At 45.2% G+C, this 24675-nt stretch overlaps 1 protein-coding gene across 1 annotated transcript in view; it reads right to left on the bottom strand.

The window, feature by feature from the left end:
• The window catches only part of LRIG1 (leucine rich repeats and immunoglobulin like domains 1), a 93156-nt gene that overhangs the window by 47810 nt on the left and 20671 nt on the right, over positions 1–24675 (bottom strand). The window contains exons 2-3 of the mRNA XM_064723697.1: positions 10364–10435; positions 5831–5905 (exon numbers count right to left, since the gene is read on the bottom strand). Of these exons, the coding sequence (XP_064579767.1) occupies positions 5831–5905; positions 10364–10435 (147 nt within the window). The remainder of the gene's footprint in view (positions 1–5830; positions 5906–10363; positions 10436–24675) is intronic.

Genomic DNA, 24675 nt, shown 5'->3' with positions numbered 1-24675 from the left:
ACTGTATGTGCCCAGATTACTTTCTGATGCTCTTTTGTTGAGTCTGATAACTGTGTGCTTTACTGCTGTTGCTTTTCCAGAAGAAATGATTACTCATTTCCCTGGAATAGCCTCAGATCCTTTGCCATTTCCATGCACTCATGCTATATCTAAAAGCTCAAAGAGGACATGCAAATGATCAGAACAGTTCCAGCAGCCCACAAGAAAAGTCAAAACAGCATCTCTTCTGGTGCTTGGGAGTACATGATTAATGAGGGTTTCATCCACTGGGAAAGGCTCCTGCAGTTCTTTGGCCTCAAAAACTTGCAGACTTTACACACCAGAGCCTTAATATGAACTCTGAGCAAAACAAACTTAAGAGGTGAGTTTCAGAATATCTTATGCCTGTGCATTGCTGCACACTGAACAGCCTGTTAGCATTCTTTTCATTTTCCCTTTCCATATTAATGTATTTCACATTCAAACCCGGAAGCTCAGTAGTATAGCCTGTACAGCCAAACTCTCAGAAAGCAGCTCTCTCCATCTCCAAGGGGAATTACCTAAGCAAACACTGGAGAACTGGCCCCTGCAGACATTACACCATGGAGGTGATGCAAGCAGGGGCTGGGGGTGAATCTGCTCCCACTTATCTATCTACACCACCTCAGTTCCCAGAGAAAGTTTTCCCTGGGCCAATAATGAAGAAGGGAGGAAGGCAGTGTGGTTTGTGAGCTGCCCAAGGCACGTCCTGCACACAGGCAGAGCTGCTGACTCCGAGCAGACCCCGCTGCCTCTGACTCATCTGGATTTGGTGTTTGCGAGCACAAAGCCTCTTGCTGCGACCCAGATGGAATTAACAGAGTACTCTCCTTATTTCTAATTGTTAGATCATCCCTTTTTAACTCCAGCAAAGATGACTTGCAGATTAAACCCCTTGGGGGTCAAGGCAGTTGTTCTGTTTGTACAGCAATTAGCACAGCAGGATCCCAGGCCACAAATGGCCTCCAAGGCTGTGTCTGTGCTGTCTGTGAGCTCAAACCTCATTCCTCCTGCAAGCCAAACTTCCCAGCTCTCAACACCGCCCACACAGAGCCTTTTACTCTGGCCTAGCCAGGAACACAAAGTGAGCTCACACCTCGTGTAGAGACCAGCTCAGGCTTGAGCTGAGCTCTAGGAGCAGCACAGATGGCAGCAGCTCTGAGCCCGTCCCTCTAACAGGGTCACCCTGACAGAGCTGCAGCTGCAGCCCTGATGCTCAACAGAGTCTGCAACACCTTAACCTGAAAAGCAAAGATGGAGTGAAGTCACAGATCTCAGCCCACCACCCCAGCTCCCAGGAAATCTTGCAGAAAGGAAGGTGTATTTGTATTTGTGAGATCCCACTCAGAGGAGAGAAGAGCACAGGCTGCCTGCATGGTTTCAGCTCACAAAGCAAGGACACCTTTGTCTTGGATGAAAGCAAAACAGCAGCTCAAAGAACCTAATGGACCACATGGGTTTTCAGAAAGTCTATGCAAACCCCATCTGACACCACAAGTGGAGCAGTGCAAACAGCACTAAAATAACAGCAGCTTTCCCAAGCCTTCACTGTGGAGGAATGAGGCAACAGCTCAATAGTGCAATCCTGATTCTGCCACATTATTGACTTCCAACACCAGTCAACTTTAATCTAGTACAAAGGTTAATAAGAGTCAAAGAAAATCACAGACAAGGATCAGAATCTTAACAGTGTGACTAATTTAACCAGAATTATAAAGAAATCCCTAGCACTTAAGAGGAAAAGCTCTACAAGAAACCATGCAACTCAAATGGAAGATACTGGCTGAAGCCTTTGACCTGTCTTACCTGACATCCAGCTGGAATAGCACTGAGTACCCTCCTTTCCATGAGGATCATGCTGCCCCAACGATCTGAGCTCATCAGCCCTTTTCCAAGCAGCCCTAGCATGTTCCCTGCCACTCCCAGTTTCCAATTCTCCAGTATTTAGTTTTCAAATTTTACATGATCTATTTGGCCTGGGGCACAGCAGATCACTTACCCTTCTCCTGTTAGCTCTCTGTTTAATTACAGTTTAATGTGAATTGATCTTTACATTAATGAGTCTGTAAAGAAGATTGATTTTCTTCAAGAGACTTTTCTGCTCAGTTTGGCAGCAGAGTAGTCCTATTGATTTCGCTTTCCCCAGTAAATACACTGCAGTGTCACTGCATCTTCTTGTGAATCAGCTAATCCTATTTCACACTCTTTTGCTCTAAAAATCCCTATTCTGAGTTCCTTGTTATCTGTGCTTATTCAGAGCAAGATGATGGGGCCAAAGCACCTCGAACAGCTCTGCCTGTTGCTAACACACAGCTCACTGCTGTGGGTCACTGTCCCCTTTGTTCCTAAATGGCTGGAGGCTTAAAAGACTTACAGTGAAAGAAATGAAAGTTATTTTTAAGTGTTTAATCTGTTAACTTCCTTAATTCCCAGTCAGCTAAGGATGGGACAGAGTGTTGTCTGTTTACCATGCTTGCTCCAGAGGTCTGGTTAGCACTCTCCACTGAGCTCTACAGCTGCCCAACATTCTGTGGCAGAGGAAGAGGATGCTGACTGAATCAGGCTTGGAGCCAGGGCAGATGACAAAGATCCACCTCCATCATCTGTCCCAACACCCCAAAACCCTTCCAGGGAGCAGTTACTCACATGCAGGTAGATGCAGCAGCAAAGAAGACAAACCCTAGAGTAAGGGCTGAGCTTAGGGGTTTGTAGGAAACCCATAATAGACCAGTGCAGGGTTGATTGCAGCTCCTTTAACCTGGCAGGCCTAAGAGTTCTTCCATGCAAGTTAGTGAGGAAGCTGGATATAAACAGACTAAGTTCTGCAAATAAATGGTTTCTTCCATCACCCCTTTCCCCAGCAGATCAGGTAACAGGGTCTCCTCAAGAGCCTTCAGAGTTAACACACTGTGGCTGCACTGGGCTGGGAAATCCTCAGCCAAGGGCATGTCAGTGAAAACATCCTGCCATCAACTCCCCAATGTCCAAGTCTAGGAACTGTAACTAAATTACAAATGCTGTGGGAATTGCAGGCAAGGTTCTCCTCTCAGCTATTCCGATGTAATTTCGGAATGAATCCAGACTCGGTCTCTCCCCCTCCCAGCTGAATTTCCTGGCTTTTGTTTGCACTAACAGATGTTTGCATTTAATGTCTGTCTTTATTTGGTAACCCCTACATAGATTATTTTTCCCTTCTGTTCTATTAAAAGCCTTATCAAGTCCCTTATGTTTGCTCTTGCTGAAATGAACGACTCTGGCAATATTTTCAACATGCAAGGCAAACAAACTGATTCTTCGAGGAATAACTGAACTGAACCAAACTTCATGGCAGGGTATCAGGACAAAGCATTTTTGGTACATATGTTATGTCTGCATCCATCTGCAGCCTGGGACATCCAAAGGCTTGCAGAAAGCTCTGAGAATTCTCTCTTCAGCAGATTCTCACATGCTTACACATATATTTAACTGGCCTTTGGTCCTCACACATGTGGGGTCAGGCAAGTTTTGGGTGATGGAGACAGGTATGGAAAACCCAAAAGCAGGGAATGCAAAGCAGAGCTCATTAAAAAAAAAAAAAAGGCAAAACCCAAAAAAACCCACACAACCACCAAACTTTATGGAAAATTTGAGTTTGGCAGTATTGTTTCTCCCAGCCCCAAAATGAGAAAAAGTGTGTACTGCTGTTTAGGAAGAGTAGGAGATGAAATAACTCATTCAGAAGGGATGTTTTGAGTGACAAATACACAAGCCTTGCTTTTATAATACATTAACAGTCCTTTGGAAATACTTAACCACATGCAATATACAAAACCTACTTCAGAGGTTTGTGAGGTAAACACACTTCACACATTTCTAAACACTGAAAAAAACAAAAAGGAAATGTATTTATTTTTCTTTAGCATTAAGAATACACTGTAACACTATACACTTAAACATAAACCAGTTTCTCAGTACACAAGTCTTCATTATGAGTCTTCACCCTGGGTTTGGTTTGGCAGCCTCCCCAATTATTACTTCACAGATTGGAAAGCCAGAAGAAACCAGTATGACCATATAATCTGATTCCTCACACCACACAAGGCTAAACTTTACCCACCAATTTGCCTATCAAGCCCATTAACCTAGGGTTGAACTAAAAGCCCATCTTTTAGGAAGCCAAGCAATTGATTAAAGACTCCCAAAGATGGAGAAAACTTCACTTCCTCAGCAAATCATTCCAATGTGACTCAGCAACATTGATTGGAGCAGGTACTTTAAAACATCATTCAGGTTATTTTTATCTCTGATAAAAATTAAAAGGAAATGGAAGGGGGAAAAGATGTGGCATTCTCTAATACAAGCTGAACAAAGAGACCCTTCTTGCAGCAGTATGACAGCAGTATTACAAATCCTGCTATCAGAGTTATTTATGTGCAGCAGCTGAGGAGAGCAATTCAGATTTCTGGAAAGTGATACTAAGCAGGTTTGTTCAGAATACCATTCTTTTATCATTTGGCTTTGTAGCTTCTCCTTCCTTCTGCACCACTCTGAAATTTCAGAGGAGCTGTAAATCTACTGCCTTCCACAAGCCATTATTCCCCCTTTCCAAACTGCTCATTTCATTTCAGGAATAAAAAACCCAAAGCTCCTGCAATTTGGTTCTTTGCCAACAGCGAAATTAATAGCAAAAAATAACAACAGGGGCTTGTGGAACTCAGAGCATTTATAGACTTCATGAGAAAGAGAAGCCAATCTGGGGGGCCTAAAACTATATCCCTGCATGGCAAATTCTGTGCAAGCTTTCCATCCATAAATCAGATTTCTGGAGGTCTTTTTCAAAGGCTAGTGCACAGCACAAATGTGGCAGCACAGTAAGTCAGCAGATAAAGGTTGCCTCAGAAAAAGTCAGAGCCTTTGGAGCAAGAGAGGCCAATCAGCTGGTGGTGTGGTCACAGATGATTTTCCACCACAAGAAGCACCAAATCCACAGGGCCATGCAGGCTGGAAGCCACCACTTGAACTGCTCCAGCACTTTGCTGGAGTCCCTGTTAGCCATAAACACTTCCCAGGAACCTGGGAGGTATCATGCATACCTCAGCAAAATTCCTTCTCAGTGCACAGTACAAGCACACACATGCAAAAATTAATTTTCAGAAATCCACACTCTTTAGATACTAAATAGTTTTATATTTTAATATTTTATTTCATTCAGCAGCACCATGGACCCAAGATCCTTGGTGGTCAATACACAAGGGCTCTCAGGTGTCTGATGCTTCTGTGGCCATCTAGACTACCAAAGTTAGGAACTTCAAACCTTGTGCAGATCATGCTTCGCAATCACTGCATGATTTCTTCTGAGAAAAAGAAATCTCAAAAGAAAATGTTAAAAAGAAGTTGAAAGAAATAATAAAAACAAGTCTGGAATGAGTTCCCTAAAAGATTAAGATATGAATACTCTCCGGCTTTAAGGGGAAAGAAGAAATGATCAGAACAGGGCCAGGAATAAAAAGAACAATAAAGCAAATGTAAAATTTAATACCACAGGTATGACCTAATGGTTGAAACCCAAAGGCAGATGAGAAAAAAGAAGTTTTATTCGACCTGTGGAATTTACTGACCTCAGTTATCACTGACCATAAGCACAACACACAACCTCACACAAATCACACTACTCCAGATGATGTTTCTTAATTAAGGTTAATTAATTCTTACATTTCTTAACAAGCCAAAAACCAAACTCTAGAGTCAGCAAGAACAAGTGTGACATCCAGGAAGCTCCCAGAGGCAGCTGAACCCTCCCCAGAGAGAGCCAGAGGAGGTGACAGTGACTTACAGGTACAGGGAGCGGACGCTGGAAGCAGCAGAGCCCAGCGAGGGAATGGCACTCAGCTCGTTGTGGTCCAGCCTCCTGCAAGAAACAGAAACCAGGGTTGAAGGCAAGCAGCATGTGCCCAGGCCTACAGGAGCAGGGGAGGGCTGGCACTGAGGCAGAACCCTCCATCTGAAGAGGTTTTTCTGGGCCTCTGATGGCCACACCTTGATCTTTAGGCCTTTCCCCCCTGCCATCCCCTCCCCAAAGCGCCAGGCAGGAAAGCATTGTGCCACAGCCCTCCTCTAGCCTGTGTTTCCAGAATCAAACCAGAGACAGGAGAATTCTGCACCTTAAAGCCATGTGTGCCATGGCTTAGGACAGAAATTTAACCCTTCCCCTGCTCACACCAGGTCAGGGCCTGGGGGCACAACCTGATGGCATCCTGTCCACAGCAGGCCCAGCTCTGGAAATCCCAGAGGGATTTCTCCACAAAGGCAGCAGTGCTGGGCTCAGAAATGTCACCAGGCACAGAAATGTCACCAGGCCAGGCATCTGGGGAGCACAGAGAGCCCCTGGTTAATGGCACCACCAGCACAGACACGTCCCCTGCCAGGGCCTAATGCTTCAAAGTGTTTTCCTGACTGAAAGCAGATCCTTGCCATGTGACTGGCTCTTCCTTGCTTTAAAGAGCCCTTGTTTGTACGGTGAATTAGTCAATTAATTACTCTAACAGTCGCTCGTCTGGCTGCCTGAAAATTACCTAATTTCTCAGTCTCCTCACCCACTCCCCCCTCTCACTGCAGTGATCACAGCCAAGCCCTGGCCAGGCTCCCCAGCACCCCCAAACCACCCCTGGTCACTCTGGGCCTTCCAAGTGCTCTCCTTTTGCAGAAAATCCCCAAAAAGTTCACAATTTGGGTGCAAAGCACAGCATCCCAGAGCTGCACAGCCCAGGGTTGCTAAGCCACAGGCATGAGTAGGGGCAATCTTAAATTATGTTGGTTTTTTTCCCCTCTTCTTTCCTTTTAACACTATTTTTGGCAGGTGGGAGAGGGCAGTGGCACATTTATCCCAGAACTTCCCTTCTGGCTCCTCTGAGAGGAGGCAAGATATTTGATTTCACGAGGAGTTCCAAGCACTGCTGGGATAAAAGCTTTCCTCTGCCTCTGACATTATACCCATGCCTTAAAATGTAAGGGAAAAAAGCCAGATGCATTGCAATTCAGCAAGGAGCTCCACTCTGCAACTAAAAGCTCACTGTTGCTCATTTTACAACATGGTCTGGAGCTTCCAAAGGTACAGAGCAAGCTGGAAAGAGCATTAAAATGCTTATTTGAGCATGTTTTCATTAAGCATCTTCAGGAGAAGAAGGAGCCTGGGTCAGCTCTGGTTAAGCAGCTCTGACACCAAGCAGCATCTAACAACTGGTCAAACCCTGCTCTGACATAAGTGTGATATTCATATATCAGCCTCCTGCCATGGCAGGAATCAGTCAGAAGTGATTCTCCCACCTCATTTTCTCTCTTGGCTCACAGGCACCATTTGCTGACACAGAGGAGACAGCCAAGCTCTGTATTTGCCTGGGATTTCCCACTCATCTTTTCTTTTTCCCTATGTAAAGGAATTGAAAAATAAAAAACAAAAAAAGAGGGGAAAAAAAACCCCTCAAAATAGAGCAGCTGGGCTCAACAACTTTAAAAACTTTCAGTCTCCTTCCCCAGCCCTCACCTTTGACAACACAAACCCTCTGGATGCTGAGGGGGGGGGGGGCACCCATATAAAATATTTACAGTCCAGTTGCCAGGCTGGTGTCAAGCTGAAATGGAGCCTGCTCAAAAATAGCACAGCTCTCCAGAGCTTTCACTGAAAGGCACTTTAGAAAAGAAAAGGTGAGTTGTTTGGAGAGGAATTTTAGCTTGGTTACTACTTTATTTGCTACCAATGAGTCTGGAAAGCCTGTGAGCCATGAAACCATCAGTTTGGGGAATGCCATGATCCACATGAGCTGAGGAAAGGCCAGAAAGGGGCACAGGGCCCATCCCACAAGCAGCACCCTCCATCCATCCATGGAATGAGAATGGATGGGCACCAGGGGATTGTCACCACATGAAGGCACCAAAGGGGATGGAAGATCAAGTGTCCTGAAGGAAAATAATGTCCCAGTCCAGCCCCTACCCTGAGCCTCCACCACTTATTTCAGAGCAAGTGGGATCACTTTGAGCCACTAAATTTCATCCTACACAGACTTAAAACTTCTCTAAGAGCTTCTCATAAAGGCCACCAAAACAAAGCACACAAACAACTGCCTAAACTCAGGGAGAAGCATAGGGTAAATTCTACTCTGACTTTATCACAATCTCAGTAAAGCAAAGCACAGCATTGAAGATAAGGGATGAAGTTTCAATCTTTTGGTCTGCAGATATTTTCTTTAAATCAAGGGAAAACAAAATGTTTTCAAAATATACCACAGTAATTATTCACATGGAGAGACACACACAGAGTTTTAAGCCTTGTGCAATGCTCAGGAACCACAGACAGCACGTTTGAAGCATCATGGGAGGTTCAGCTCTTATCAATGCATCTATTATTTGGGGCAATCTCTCTCCCTGAGGGTGCCTTGGTTTGCCCAGCACAGCATGCACAGAGAAACACTGACTTGCTCTCGAGACATGCCACAGCATGATGCTTATTTCATGAATGTTTGTCAAGTGCTTTAAAAAAAAAAAACTCAGAGAGAAGATGCTCTGGCAATAGAGATGTGGTTCTCCTTGTGAAATGAAGTTTATTTCAGTGGTCTGTGGTTTAGCTGTTATTCAAAAGCAACCAAGATTAGTAGATAGGGCTTTTAATAGAGCTTCTCCCTCAGACTGCCTTCCAGGCTCTGCTCCAGACCTCTGCCTCCCCTCCAGTCTCCCATTTCTGACTGCTCCCTTTCCCTCCTACTCACTCTTCTGCTCTCTCCCCATTCCCTAACCCTGTCCTTCTGACACAGCTAGCAGCTCTTATCTACCCATTACACTGTGGCTGCATTACTTATCTCCCCAGAAACCCTGACACCTTTTTACAGCATGGAACTGTTCACTGCTCTACACACATGCACAGCACTTTGCTCAAGGGAATTCCCTACCTGGGGAATCAGAAGCCACACACATTTCCCAATTTCCCACCCTGTGCTCCCTGAAGTCACACACCTTCAGGCACTTCCATGAATAAAAGCCATTGCTAAGCCACAGTCATGTCAGGATAATTATAAATCAGGGCTGCAATTCTCTCCTTTAAGCACAGAGCAATTTAAGGCTTTCCACAGTGAAAAGAGAAGTTGAGAAAACAGATCCTGCAGGCAGTGTTCTGCTGACCCACATCACTTTCTCTCTAAAGATTGTGCAGAGCTGATTTCAGAGCACTGCAGTCACTCCTAATATCCATTCCTCACTTACTCATGATTCCCAGCAAGTCCCTACTATTCATGTAAATAGAAGAGCCAGGGGCAATCAGGCCATGAGAGAGATGCTGCATGAATCTCCACAGTCCAATCCAGCAGCCATCAGCCAGAGAGAATTCCACTTTTTGCCTATTTAAGAATCACAGGATCTGGCCCCTCCACAAGTCCAAGAGCCAACACTTAATGAAAACAGACGGAGGACAAGAGCAAATCCTTGATAGAGCACAGTATTGTTTCTGAAAGGAAATGTTTTTTCAGTTTCCCATGAGGCAGCAGTAGCTCTTCAAACAGAGCCCAAACCTCAAGTATGCCAGCGATTCACCAGGCAAACACAGCTCATTACCTCAGCCCACCACCTGCCATCTCAGGCACTTTTGGTTTTTAAACCCCAAAATCAGAACTCCAGGCACCCCTGTGAAGGGCTGACAGTGCAGCCCCTCTCTGAGTGAAACTGCTGAGCATTCTCAGAGATCAGGAGCTTGGAAAACCTGCATTCCCTGAAATGGGTTTGTTTTACAGCAAGGAGGGGCTGGCACAGCCACTCAGACCTTCAGCAGCTCCTCTGTTCCCCACCAGGGCAGGGGACAGCTCTGCTGGTTTAGCCTCTTCTAGCAACACTTCCAGCAGAGCTTGCTCTGGTTCCAAAAGGAGCACAAATGCCTGGGAGAGGAGGAGGCACAGTTAAGTGCTTTGTTATCCACTACACTACACCTTTGTTTCCTGGGAGATTTGGGCTAGGTTGGCATCAGGTGTCACAATCCAGGCTGCTGTGCCTTGCTTCAGGGTTGTGCTTTCAGCAAGGAGCTCTGTGTGTGCTCAGGTGTGCTCAACTGCTGCCTCCGAGCATTGCACAACACCCAGGGAGGCAAACTCCAATGATTTCCAATAACAGCTCTGCTGTTTTAATTGGGATGTTGTGTTCTGCTCATTGATTAGTTTAAAAAAAGCAGCCCAGATACAATAGAGAGGGAAAAAAACCTGCACACCAAGTCAGACCTGCTCATTCAACTTCGCTAAAGGAAGGTACTGTCTTAGGAAACTAGATATAATTTCCTCACAGCCCACAAGCAGCCATGGCAAAACACAATTAAAGCCTTTGAAGGAATACTTACACTTCCTGCAGGTTCGACAGCTCTGCAAAGACAGAAGGATCAATCTCTGCCAACTTGTTGTAGCTCAGGTTTCTGTTAAAATAAAAGACAGAGGGATCAGCAAAATGCAGTCACTCTGCTCAGCAAAACAGTCATCTTAATTATTCTGGATTGCACTAGGAGGGTTTGGGTTTTGGGTTTTTTTTAAAGAGAACCTAAACAGGAGAGCAGCACTTTTCTGCTGAATACACAAGTGAGTTTAGTTCCATGACAAAAATCTTATCTAGCTCTCCCCAAGCTTCTTCCTCTTTTGCATTAGATTAGTGTGGTTTTAATTTGTCTTCATATTACACAATTACATTTATTATTCTACTATTGATTATTTCCAACCACAAAACTAATCACAGACAAATAGGATGTTTCCTGACAAATTAAAGTCTGAACTGAAACAATCAACAAACATTCCACTAAATATTTTATAGCTATATTCACACAGGGTATTTTTTGTACCACTGTGTGTTACACACAAAATACACATATGTACACTTGCTATGTGTAAACATGCAATATATTCTACATTTTTTAACAAGATGATATAATTAGTCTGTCACTGATTTCTTTTTAAATCAGTGAATGCAGCTTTCAAGCCATGCAGTATAACACACTTTGGTCCTCAACAACCCCAGCCAACACTTTCCAGCTATCCAACAGCCCAAATCTAAACCTAAATAGTATTCTAGCACTGATGGATGGCAAACGGGCTGTGCAGCCTGGTGGGAGAGCAGATCTGCCTCACAGGACATCCCTGACTGAAAACACATCCAGAGCTCAACATGCTGCAGGAAGGAACACACTGCAGCAATTGCTAGGGACAGCAAACAGGCAAAATAATGCAAATTAAGTGCTAATTCCAGACACCACAAGCAAGAGCTTTGCCATGCTCTGCTGTAGCATCACACAGTGCAACAGCAGAGCCTTCCCTCCAAGATGTGCACTCTCAGCACTGCACACAGGACAGGTCAAACCTGCAGCCAGGACTAACCAGATCAATTAAGACCAAGTGACTAATGATGCAGAAAGTAACAAGTGCTTTAATTACCCTTCTGTATGCAGTGCTGGCATGTTTCTGTGAGAGTGTAATCTAAAGAGGGAGGAGGCAAATTGATGGGTGGTAGCAGAACAGCAACCACAGTAAATTGTAAGGAAATTGTGAGGGGGACTTCTTTAATTTTATTTTGCTCCACACCCTGCTCTCGGATATTACCCTGGGTAAAATTCAGCCCTGCTGCCTCCTCTGCAGGGAGGTTACACCCTCTTACTGCACCTCTGAACACAGCCCAAAAGATTCACAGCTTGATTTTAGATAAGCCCTCAAACACTGAGCTGCTCATTCAAACCACCAAGCCAGTCTGACTAGAAAACTGGCCAATCTTCCTTCCCTGGTTTGGGATTTTTGTTGCTTTAAACCTGTGCCCACAGAGAGCAAGCAGGTCTGGAACCCAGACAGGATCTAAGTCACCAATGCACCCACTGAACTTCCACCAATGCTCCGTGACACAGGAGCTGAGGCACACACAAAGAAAAGGCAGCTGCCAGAAGAGCACTGATGGAAAATCTCTCCTGAAGCGCTCACACTGACACACTGCACTCTGTGGCAATGCACAGAGAAATCAGGCTCACAGCAGCCTTGCAAATAGCAAGACTTGAAAGACTACAAAGCTTACCAACTTTTCAGGAAGTGATAAACACCTCTTTCAAGCTAAAAAGCAGATATTGATCACCTGCCCTCTTGTAATGCATTTATGGGAAGTCCTCAAAGCGTTCCCCTGCACCAGGGAATCATTTGATGGCTCTCACATCACACCATTCCCCATCATTTCAGCTCCTTGCATCTTGCCCAAAATGTTCAATTTTTTTTGCCAATACCTGCTGTGGAAGAATGCTCCACAAATCAGCAACACAGGCTGGCTCTTAACAGAGCCTAGAGCTGAAGTTATAGAGGAGTGTAAAATCTAACCAAGCATCTCAGTTTAAAATATGCTGTCCTGTAAGCCCCTACTGTCTTTTAAAACACTCAAGAGACCTTTAAATCAATACCAGCCTACAGCAGATATCCATTTCACTATGAACTCAAAGGCATTTATCTAAATAAAAGTCAAACTGCAGTTTAAACTCAGAGTGTGTTTGAAAGCCAAGTCCATATTCATAGCACAATTACGAATTAAAGTGCAATTTGCCCACAGATTACATTACTACTTTTTTTTTTAACCACACAGTAAGATCATGCTGAAGCTTGCCCCTGCCTGATCTACAGGCAAAAAGAAAAATACAACAGGTAACCTCCTACAGGCTCAGCACAATAAAGCCAACACAGAAACACAAGTGACAAACTAAAAGGGGGAAATACAGCCAGACATGATGGTGCATGAATCCATCTGTTTTCATGCATTTATATGCCTTTTACTGCAGCCAAACTTCACATTTTTCAGGTAATGTATTTCTCCTCAACACATTCCTCTGCAATAGGCTAAGGGGCTGTTTTATGAAGCAAGAAACAAGAACACATGCACCAGAACTGGCCATCCCTGCACTTGCCAGAGGGACCAGGTCCCTGTTTTAGCCTGTGCTCAAGCACTGAGTGATGCTGACAGGAACCTCCAAAGTTCACAAGTGAAAAACAAACATCTTCATAAATTAAAGGATTTCACAGCCACAGTTTAACATCACCCAAAGTGACTTTCTGATTATTGCTTCTGCCATTCAGGACATTTGAACATCAAAGTCACTGCACAAGTAGCTGGCTCTTCAGATAGCACAAAGAGATTTTGCTGCACTAGCAACAGAAAGACTTCCCAACATCTGCTGCAGAAATTCAGGTGAACTCCCTCCTCTTGAACACCAAAGTCTTCAGTTCTCTCCACATTACTCACCGCAACCACCTCACTAAATGTGCACTACACTGCTCAAAAATCAGTGGGGAAATGAAAGCTAGAAATAGAGTCAGTACAAAACAAACGGGAGACTTGAAATTACATAGATACGCCAAAATAAAGTTTACTGAGTTTCTGGCACTAGCTGTATTTTAACTTATATTAAAAACCCAAGAATTTCTAGCCTGAAGCATTAGCAATCAAAGGATGTGCTTCCCAGAACTCTGATCCCCTCACTAGGCAGTGTGTGGCATGCCAGTCACAGCACTGAAGTGAGAAAAAGAATTAACATGTTTCAATAGACAGATCACTGGGACTGGGAGTCAGGAAACCTCTGTCTGTTCCTGGCTCTCTTCATCTCCTGCTGTGTGACCCGGTCATGTCACATCACCTCTCCAGAGCTTTTGTTTCCACAGCCACCCTTTGTCTGTCTTGTCTATTTAGACTGTAAATAAAATTGAGGTAGGTATTGTCTTGCTTTGCCTGATGCTGATGAAATGAGGCCTCAATCTTGGTTGGGCTCCAGTAATGCAAATAAAGGAGGGAGCTCAAAACTTGAGGTCATGGGTGCACAGGATGCTCTCCCACCCCTAAATGTGGGTCCCAAATGTCCAGCAGTGAATGAAGCAGTGCAGGATTTTCATGTCCCCACCAGGTTGGCCTCTCTGAGCTGAGCAGACCAGCAGTGCAGGCTGATGGAGATGCCAAGCCCAAGGCACAGCTGTCCCATCACTGCAAGCTGGAACATTTGCTGTTCCTCTGCAGCACAGAATGCATCCCTTCTCAAGGAGCCCTTGGGATGATGCCACAGCTGCCCAATGAATCACCAAATAAATGTTCCTGCCATCAGTTTTCCAAATGTCTTTCTCAAAGAAAGAGAGCCATCAGCTCCCAACACCAAAACCCCGTCCTTTCCCAAACCAGCACCTGCCCAGCCCTCTGAGGTATCTCTCACCCTGAGCATCTCCTCAAAGCCAGTTTATAAAGCATCACCTGCAGTGTTTTATGCCAGTTCCAAGAGCCCATGGCTTTGGTGCATGTTCTGCCCATTTCCCAGCACCTACAGGTGAGGTTAGCTGACCCAAAAGTGGGGCTGCCCACAAACTGCTCAGTGCCCTGCTCCTCTGCATGGGTATGCTGAATTACTCAAGGAAGGATATTTTGATCCCTCCAAGAAAGAAAGAAAACAGAAGTCTACTATATAAATTCAAGAGCCTGAGCTGTGAGTTCAGGGAAGCATCCTACAAAGCTTACTTTTCTACAGCTGGCAGAGGAGGAAGAACAAAACAACCAACCTGAGTGGCCCCTAACATTCAGGTTGTTTTTTCCATACAGCTTCTATTGAAAAGGAAAAGCTGGTGAATGTTTTTAAACTTTATTCTGATTTACTGGCATGAAAAGTGTTCTGCATATTATTTATCCATTTAAGTCTTCCTTGTACTGGCTAATCCAACAATGCAGGGTTTTCCCCTCCTGTCACTAAGATGCCTGTGATCAGGAACTGAGAGCCAGTTAAATCAATATGGGAAGGGCCCTCTTCTGTCTTTTCAGTTATTCTAGTCTCTAAATAAGAAAGCAGTGTTTGCCTTCAGCTGGCATTATGAAAGTGGCATTATCACTGAACTCTGCAGAGACTGAAGTCTTGTTAAATAACTGGGTATGCTCAAACTACCTCCCAAAAGAAACCATGCTGTCAGAGAAAGAGTCCTGCTTGCAGTGAGAGGGATCAGTCAGTTCTTTGACCTATGAGAGGCCAGGTGCAGGGCAGATCAGGAGTTTATGTCCAAGTTTTGGCTCTGCTTTGGGACCTTGACCAGTGCAGAGAAAAGCCACCTAGCTCTCTGCTGAAAACCAGACAAAGGAACAGAGACATTCACGGCTCCTGGTCTCTGTCCACCACGATGATGGCTGAATTCTGTTCTGCAAGGTGAAAGTTTCCAACCCTCACATCAAAACCATTTATCTGTCAGTGCAGAAGATTATGTCAAAAGCATTTCTGCATCTTTTGATGACAGGTATTAGAGAAAAGGAGGATGGCTTGAAATTCTGTCACTGCCAACTGTGGCTTTCATTAAACACTTTGTCAACCGTTGTCATAACACAACTTTTCATTGCTCCTGCACAAAAGGGAGCTGAGGGCCCAGAACAATTGAGCCCTGCAGTAGAAATTCCTCTGGCTCATCTGTCGAAAGATAGCTGCCTAGTCTGCAGCTCCCTGAATAGGCACCATCCTCTTCCCACATGTTTGTAGATGGCTTTACAGCCCTGGAATGGAGGCCCCATGCACACTTGAGTGGGTATGAAAAGCATGGCTGCAGCTGAATCAGCTTGGGGATGGGGGCCAGGGGAGCCAGAGAGGGAGCACACTGCCCATGCTACAAGGGTACAAATGTGCAGGAAGAAAGCACTCTCAAACGTCTCTTTTAAACAAGCTTGTGAGGTGCCAGTGTCCTTGTAAGCAGTGACAGGGGAGCATTAATGCTGAAGCACAGAGCCATCAGAGATTGCATGGATCCAGGTGGTTGTACAGGCAGTCAGGAGAGAAAGAAGGAGCTTTAGTTAGGAGTTTTTAATTGCTGTGCACAGGACAGGTGCAAAAGTCTACTCCCAAACAGCCACTGCAGCCTCTTCTCATGAGAGCTGTGCTCCAGCCCCTTCCTCTGGACATGCTGCAGCACCTCACTGTGCTCCTGTACTGAGGGGCCCAGAACTGAGCCCAGCATTCAATGCATGGCCTGTGCTGAAGGTGATCACTGGCCCTGTCCTGCTGGCCACACTATTGCTGGTACAAGCCAGGGTGCCACTGGCCTCCTTGGTCACCTGGCATTCACTAGCTCATGTTCAGACAGTTCAACCAGCACCTCCTGGTGTTTCACCAGGCAGCTTTTCAGCCACTGTGCCCCAGGCTAAGCCCCCTGTGATTTCTGTTATAGGTACCCTGGGTGCTGCCTACAAGTGCAAAACATCCAGCTTAAAGAGACTCTGAAGTGCAGCCCAGAAATGGCCCACACCAAGCATGGCAAAGAGCTACCTCCAAGAAGGAGGTAACAGCACCAAAACAAGGGGGATACCCCAGATTGCTGCTCAAAGTGCTTTAGAGAAGGGGGCTCTGCAGGACACAGCACCCACCTGGGTGAAGCTGTGCCCCACACTGAGGGGTTCTGTTGGTGGCTCAGATGATGTGCTCACTCAGGCTTTACTTATGGCCTTGTTCAAATTAGCAGCTGCAGCAGCATCACACTGGCTTGGGTTAACAGCCTGCTCATATAAGGGGCTTTATGTGCAGGGGGGAGTCAACCTAAGGGCAGCCCTCAAGCCATAATATGAGCTAATTTGACAGTGAAGACAAACTTTGAGAGGTCATCCAGACACCAAGAAAACTGCACCATGAATCACTCTCAGTCATGACCAGTGATACAGGCTAAAGGAAATTCCTGTGGCATGAGCCCTAAAGAACTGATACCATGCAGATGCAGCCATTAATGCAAAGAACACTAATTAAAACCACATCAACTGAGAGGTATTGTGCCAGACTACAATTGAATTTCACATGTGGTTGGTATGGTTTGAGGAACTTGGGACCTCCAAGTGACTTTCAGGGACACACTGTCAGCCTTGGCCCTTCCTCCTGCTCTGCCACTCTGCACTCACAGCTTGGGGTGCACAGATCACACAGGGCTGTAAATGTGAATATCTCTGCCACTGTGGACTGCCAGCCTCCAAGAGGCAGCACAGGAAGAGCAGGCACACTCTCAGGGCTGAGGAAAGGCAGGAATCCTCTGCAGGAGCACTGCAAGGCTGCTGAGGCTTCCACATCTCCTACACCAAGGATTTTTATAGGCTTATTTGTCTCTTTCAGCAGAGCAGTGTCAGGTTATTTTAGGCCCTGCTTGGCTTACGCAAATGTGTTTTGACAAAACCTAGGATCCCATTTCCTCCTATTTTAATAACCTTAGCAAAACTCAAGTGGAGTTCTTATCTGCTTTTTTCTCTTTTCTTGAAAGATCATCTCCTCTCTATTTTACTTCTTAAGACAGAAGGCTTAGGTGCAATTTAATCTACATTACCACACATATATGGCAAATACTCCATAACACATGCAGAAACCACCTGGGTAACTCAGGTGCTCATGGACCTCATGCTATGGCTCTGCACCATCAGAAGGGACACAAGGATACTCATTTCACCAGAGCTTCATCCTGGCCCACTCAACAAGTTTTCTCAGTATTTCAACTGCTCCAAAAATATTGCTACAATTGTTCCAAAAAAAGTGAAGTTTCAAGAAGTGAAGCGATTTGAAAGTCATGCAGTGGTGTCAGTGAGATCCCCCCAGGCCCCTCTGTTCCCTGGGCACATGGACAGCCCTTCCCAGCAGCTCAGGGACTCAAACCAACACAGGGCAAAGCAAGCAGGAATCACAAGGTGTTCCACAATGCTTTTTCTGCCTCTGAGAAGAGCACTGGCCACAGGCACACAGCCTGCAGCCCCTGAGGCTGCTCAGGGCCACAGGCTCCTGTGCCCCCAGCCAAAGGCAGCTTTGTGCACAGGGGATGCTGCAGGGCTCAGAGCAGGATTTAACTGCAGCAATTTTTCTGTATTTGCCTCTGCTATTAAGCTGCACTGCCTGAAGGAGAACAATCCTCTCCAAAACACACTGAGGCATCAGCTCCAAGGACTGCATCAAAGCAAAAACACGTTTCAAAGGGGGAATGAGCATCTAAATAAGAATAACTGTATTTAATTTCAAGTAAAGCAATCCTGCTTTGCCACCTGTGACAGGTAAGCAGCTGGAAGGAAAAGCAGGATGTGGAGGGTTCTTTAACCCACAAATAAAACTCCACCCATCATCTGCCCTGACACCTAGAGGGTTTGTTCTGGGTTTATTGCTTTGATTAAAGTGCCAACTACTGCCATGAGAAAGACATAGCCCTAAAACCAAAAGCCTGCAAGTTGGTTGCTTGACTGTATATGACCAAACTCACTTTTTTCTAATTTGATAGTTAATTTCTTTCTTCGTGATTTTGCACCCACAAAGCCAAGCAGTCTCTTGAACCACTGGAGCAATGGCTGGATAGCCCAGCTCAAACAAAATACTCACCAAACAAATTGCTTCTGCTTCCATCACTGCTGTTTTTCTTTGGTAAATCAATAAAGGCCATGACTTCTTTACTAACATTTTCAATTAAGGCTCCCCACTGTGTATTCAACATATTAAACCAATTTATTGAGGATTAATTAATAACTGTGTAATTTACTATACATATCTATCCTAGAACTGCTGAGCCTCCATTAACAACAACAAGCTGCATTGATAAATCAGCATTAAGTGCTATTTACAGTTTCAAAAATGGCTCCTTTTGCAAAGCAAATATTTTCTTCTGAAAGTTGTGCAATTCTTCACAAGTACTCACAGCAGATAAACCATGTCAAACCTTTGGTTTTTTCAGATGTTTGGGAAGACCCACAGCAGCATGTTGGACTGCTGGCAATCAAACCCTCCCACCACATGATTTAGCAAAATCCAGCTGTGGGTTAGAAATTGAGTGCAGAGAGAAGAGAGAGAGATAATTCAGAAATTTCTCACTGTTCAAGATTTCCATGATTTTAGAAAACTTCCAAGGTCAACCATTCAGTAATACCAAATAATCATATTTCAAGTTTTCTCAAAGAACACAGAATTGTAACGTGCTCCGCTCTCTTTGGGATTCAGATGGTTTCAATCCCATCTGCAAGTGTTCCTGGTAAGCTCAGAGATCTTAACCACCCAAAATGATATTTTCCCACTACTCCAACACCACTTTTTAATCAGAAATATTAATTTAATAAATGCACAACCTGGCACAACAGGGTGCCACTATCTGCCACTACCCAGCAGCACCACGTCTGCATTATTGCACACAGGATGGGGGATCCCCAAGCCCTGAGGATGAAATTTCAGCATAGAGCTGGCATTACCCCTTTGCAGAGCCCACCCTGAGTGAGAGTTGGCCATGGTGACAGCGCTGGCATGGCCCTGCCCAGTCAATCATTAATGGCGGGGACAGGGCACACAACCCTTTCCCACTGTGTTTGCTCAGTCACTCTCTCCTGGCTCTTATTAATAGTTAATCAGCAAGGACTGATCTGCCCCCAAAACATGCTTGCTGAGAAGTGGCATCAAGGAATATTTGGTTTAAAACCAGTCAGGAAAACTGTATTGGTTAAAACTAGTAAGGGAAAGAGTGGGGGAAAAAAGGTTTTTAAAAAACCAAGGTTCAGATTTTTCCTGCGGCCATGGGGCTCCCCCCATGAGGCATGGGGGCTCACTCCAGGCTTGCTCCAGCTTCTCCTGCACTTGATGCTGCTTTCCACCCACCCTGAGGGGCTGCATCACCTCCTGCTCTCACTCAGTGATGGTACCCAAGTGTTTTTAGAGGTTTTTCCCAGAAAGAAGCACTGCTGTCCTGTTCTCCCTCTGGCTGGCCACAATACCTGGCTGTTTCCCTCCCCAGCCACCCAGGGCATGGCTGTGCTGCCACCAGGGAAAAAACTCTCAGCAGATGGACTGAGGTGAAGCTGTGCCTCCTCAGAGGGGCTGCAGAGTTTGATGGAGCAGGGAGCAGAGCCAGCCCAGCCCACCCAGCTGGAGCAGCCAGGACACAGGCATGGTCAGCCCTGCCAGCTCTGCAGCAGTGACTCTGATCTCACACAACACCCAGGCACCTCTGCAGCTCTGCACACTGGGAATAAAGCCCTCTCTGATCAGCCCAAGTGGAATTACAGCCCTGTGCCCCACCATAAACTCGCTCAGTTTGAAACCAACCAGAGCAAGGACATTCCTGGCACCTTCCAATGCCACGGGCTGGAACTGAGAGCTTGGCCAAATGCAAACATTTAGTGTGTGGAAAGGAATGATGTATATAACCCAAATATCCCAAGGACTAGTTACCCAAGGGCTGTGTGAGGCTGGCAGCTCTGCATGGTGCAGGGCCAGCTCTAATCCCCCAGAGGTGTGAGGAACACATGGCAGACAGCTCTCCATTCCCAGTTTAAAAATAGTTCTGCTCTGTAATAAAGAACAGCATTTTAAGGGCAAAACCTGAGGATTTAAGCTAAAAAAACCCCAAGGCTGCCCATCATGGCTGGAGGTGTATGGTTTACACAAGCATCCATCCCCTTTCCTTTCGAGTAATCAATGTCCAATCGTAATGCACTTCCACTCCAAGCACTTTCATACTGCCAACAAAGCACCAAGCAATTTAATGGATTTCTAACCCCAAATTGGAAGCTGTACCACATCCAACTGATCCAATTTGTTCAGCCTTAGAGGAAGCCCCGGGAACAAAATGCTGGAAATAAAACCACATGCACTGATAACATTACAGAAATAGATACACCAAGAAGCAAATGTTCTGTCCCTTCTATCTGACCTCCAACTTGGTTTAATTGACCTTCAAGATGGAAAAACTGCATTTAAAACAAGCCATTTCCACTTAGATCAAGAGAAACAGAAGTGTAAGTGAGTGTATGACTGTGTGTGAGTGTGCTCTATAAAAAGCACTTTCCTACCTCCATGTTAGCATCAGGGTCAGCTGTCAGAACAATCATTCAGACTTTTTTGGCATAACTCCTGTATTGGTTTTTGCCCCTGGGACAGCAGCAATGTCAAAGCAGATGGAGCTGAAGCTCAAGTCTCTGCCCAAGGAATGCCATAAAATAATTGAGGGAACAATTGAACCTATTGCTGCTTTAGATGCCAGCCTTAACATTCTTTACATACCGCACAATCTCACACGTGTGCATTCACGTTTAAATGGCTTACACATGTACATGACCTTCATGTAAACACAAACACATGCATGTATGCATGAGGCAATACAACTACAGTGATTACACAGCTAGAAAAGCCTTATCAGGGGAGTTTGGGACAGCTGTGCAGCTTACAACTGAGTTGTGAAGAGTGCTAGTAAAATATCTTTATTGCACTCTGCCCCGGCATATAATGTCACATCTTTTACAGAAGCACTATTTTAAAAATCTTTGAGAGCTTTACAGCTTTTATTGGTGCTGTTTTTCAGCTCCTTCCACTTACAGATTTCTCTATTAGTGCAACTCAGACTGCAGAAAATCTCAGAAGGAGAAAATGTTATAGGCAATTAAATTTTAGAAAGTCCTTCAAATGAGCTTGTTCTTCCCCAAGTCTGATATCTCAGAACTTTTCAGAATTAAAAATCAGTCCTTATTTCCACTGGCTGTAGTTTTTTGCTTTTTGGATCTCTCAAACTTTCAGGATTCTGGGCAAATGGGGCTGCAGCAGAGCCAAGGGGAAGCAGCTGCTCCTGAGCCCACGTTTGCTCCTGCTCCCCTCCTCTGTTGGGGGCCACTGCAGCTGGGTTTGAACCCTGCATCAGCATCAGTCAGGCACCAAAGCTCTCTCTCAGATCACAAAGGTATTTTTTCATCTACTTCAAAGGGCCCTGATGTACTTTGCTGGATGGATGCCTTGATTTATTATTCAATGAACTCCCTCGGATTTGCAGAGTTTCTCAGCTAAAGGCATCACAGCTAATTCAAAGGGAATGTAGATGTTTAAGGTTCAGTCAAAGAACAAACTTTCCCTTCTATAGATTTTTATCCTTTCCACATTGCAGAGGGGAAGGGAACATTTCCCAGTTCTTTTGCTATGGGAAACAAAGAACACACTCTCCCTGCAAAATTGCTGGATTCAGAAGATACTTGGATAAACTAATTTTTTCATCTTTTAACTATTATTACTGGAATCATTCTGCCCCTCTTGGCATTTCAGATAACATTTTTTGTTATAACTATCTTAGTTTCTGCTCACCAGAGGATGTGCATTTGTCACAGGAGCTCCAGTCCCAGCTCCAAGGAAGGGAATCCTTCCTCTGAAGGGATGCTGCATTCAAGCAACAAATCCTGCAGGAAGATGTTAAAAGGCAGCCAGGTCCTCCCTTGTTGCTTTGAGCCCACCTCACTCAGGCATAACCCAAAGTAGATGCCATCTCAAACTTACCTAATGGCCTCTCAAAATATTTTTAAAAAGTCTCATTATGAAACTCCATGTGGGTGGCCACCTGGCTGCCCTGAAAATAGAAAAGCTAACACTGCAATTTGGCCAGGAACAGAAATACCCCTTCCCTCCTAGGAGTGGTCCTTGTGAGCCCAGGCACCGTGCCAGGGGCTCACCATTCACTGCACAACCTGCAGCTCTCACAGGGCCAAGGGCTCCTTGGCTTCACACCAAGCCCTGCTCCAAAATGGGATTATTTGGGAAATGTGAATGCAGAAGGTGCCCCAAGGTTTGTTCCTGCACAGTGAGAGACACAGGTGCACTCATTGCTTGGAGAATTCAAACCATGTCCTTTTGAGAGGAGACAGATTGGTCTCTGTGGAAATTATAAATGTCACCATTTCAAGGAAATCAGAGAAAGAATAGTTAGGGCTTGTGGGAAGCACTGCTGCTCTAAGCACAGACAGCAATTGTCACAGACATCTTTTCATAAAAATCCTTTCCTTAGGATTTTTCCTCCTGAGAAGCTGAGAGGCCTCAGGAACAAAATGTAAACATTGATTATCTGCTGCTGTGGAATGCAACACGTGCATCTGTGATTGGCCCATGTTGGATGTTTGTAATTAATGGCCAATCACAGTGAGCTGGCTCGGACAGAGTACGAGACAGCTGCCTTTGTTATCATTCTTTCTATTCTTAGCTTAGCTAGCCTTCTGAGGAGAACCTTTTCTTCTATTCTTTTAGTATAGTTTTAATGTATATATATCATAAAATAATAAATCAAGCCTTCTCAAACATGGAGTCAGATCCTCATCTCTTCCCTCATCCTAAGACCCCTGTGAACACCATCACAAGCACTGGGAAAAAGAAATGCAGCAATTCACATGAAAAGATGGAGGAATCCTGAGATGAACCATGATGGAGAAGCCAAAGCACTCCCCAAGAGGAGATATGGAGAGATGGAAGTGGGCAAGCCAAGGAGCCAGAGGGTGACAGCATCTCCATAGCTGGAAAACCATGGGGAAGAACCCCTGGGCAATTCATCACCACATCTGTGCAGCCATTGCCAGCTGTGAACTGCCTGAAGGAGAAAAACTCCCTCAGTGCTTCCCAAAACTGGCCATTGCCAGGAGCAGGCCCTGGGTCAGACATCAGCGTGGGAGCACGGGCTGTGCACACTCCCAGCCTGGCCAGACTTCAGCAATGCCACATTAAAAAAACACATTTTCCTCAATTTGTCACAGCAAGTGAGGTATGAAATAAAAAACAACAACTTTCCAGATCTTCCAAACCCTCCAAGTCTTTGCAAACCAATCAAAATTGTGTAAAAATAAATTGCAGTGCATTTTATAGGGGAAAATAACTCTACTGCAACTGGAAACACATAACCTTGCTTTTCTCTAACAAAACCTACAGGAAATGGCTCTGCAAAAGTTAACTGAGTGATACTGGACTTTCTCCAGAACTGCAAAAATGACTGCCCAATTTAACCTTTTGTCCAGACTGCACCACAGAGCCACACCACAGAGGAATCTGGCTGATGTTAACAATGCTCTGGTGCATTCTCCACAACTGCAGCAGGTTATCTCACACATGCTCACCCTTGCCACAGCACAGAGCCCAGGCAGCCAAGTGCTGATGGAAAACAGCAATCCACAATTTTCCCTTTCTCAGCCAGCAATTGGGTTTTATTTTGTTTTTTAAAGATGCCAAAAGCAGAGCAGATGCCCACATGCCCTGCATTCAGGCCTGTGCCAGGCTGGCAGTGCTGACACACCAAAAGGGTACATCCCTCAAAAGGATGTGCATCCCTCTGCATATCTGCCAGCCATCCATCCCTTGGGGAGAGATCTCATAATGTGATAGCAGAGTATTTGTGGGTGAAACCTTTTCTTAGCAGCCATCACTGAGCTTCTCTCCCTTTACTCACCACCTCCACCAGCCCAGCAAGGGCTGCAGGAAGTGCCAGGGAAGGATCTTTAGCTCCCAAGGCACCTCAGGAGCAGCACATCTGCCAAGGAACCTGGTGTCAATATTTGCCTGGAGCTGTGCAATCACACAATTCCACAAGCTGAGACAAGGTGCCCTCCCCATCCTTTCTCCCCCACCATCCACGAGGCTCCAGAGTGGAGAAGGACAGGAAACAAGTCTGGTTTTCAGCCTTCATTTCTTTTGGTTGAAAAGGAAGAACTACAGCTTTATATATACACATATATACATACACACACATCTACTGAGTCCCCAACATTTCATTCAGCTTTCACTTTCCATTAAATACACCATATTGGGGATGAAAAAAAAATCTAAGAAGAAACCCAGGCTTTTCCATATCCCCACAAAGTTTGGGTCCTGTGTGATTGCTTTAACCAAGACAGAGCTTCAAGAACTACAGA

This window comes from Zonotrichia leucophrys, chromosome 12, assembly GCF_028769735.1.
Source record: "Zonotrichia leucophrys gambelii isolate GWCS_2022_RI chromosome 12, RI_Zleu_2.0, whole genome shotgun sequence".
NCBI classification, from domain to species: domain Eukaryota; kingdom Metazoa; phylum Chordata; class Aves; order Passeriformes; family Passerellidae; genus Zonotrichia; species Zonotrichia leucophrys.
This window is presented reverse-complemented; position numbering and strand designations above follow the sequence as displayed.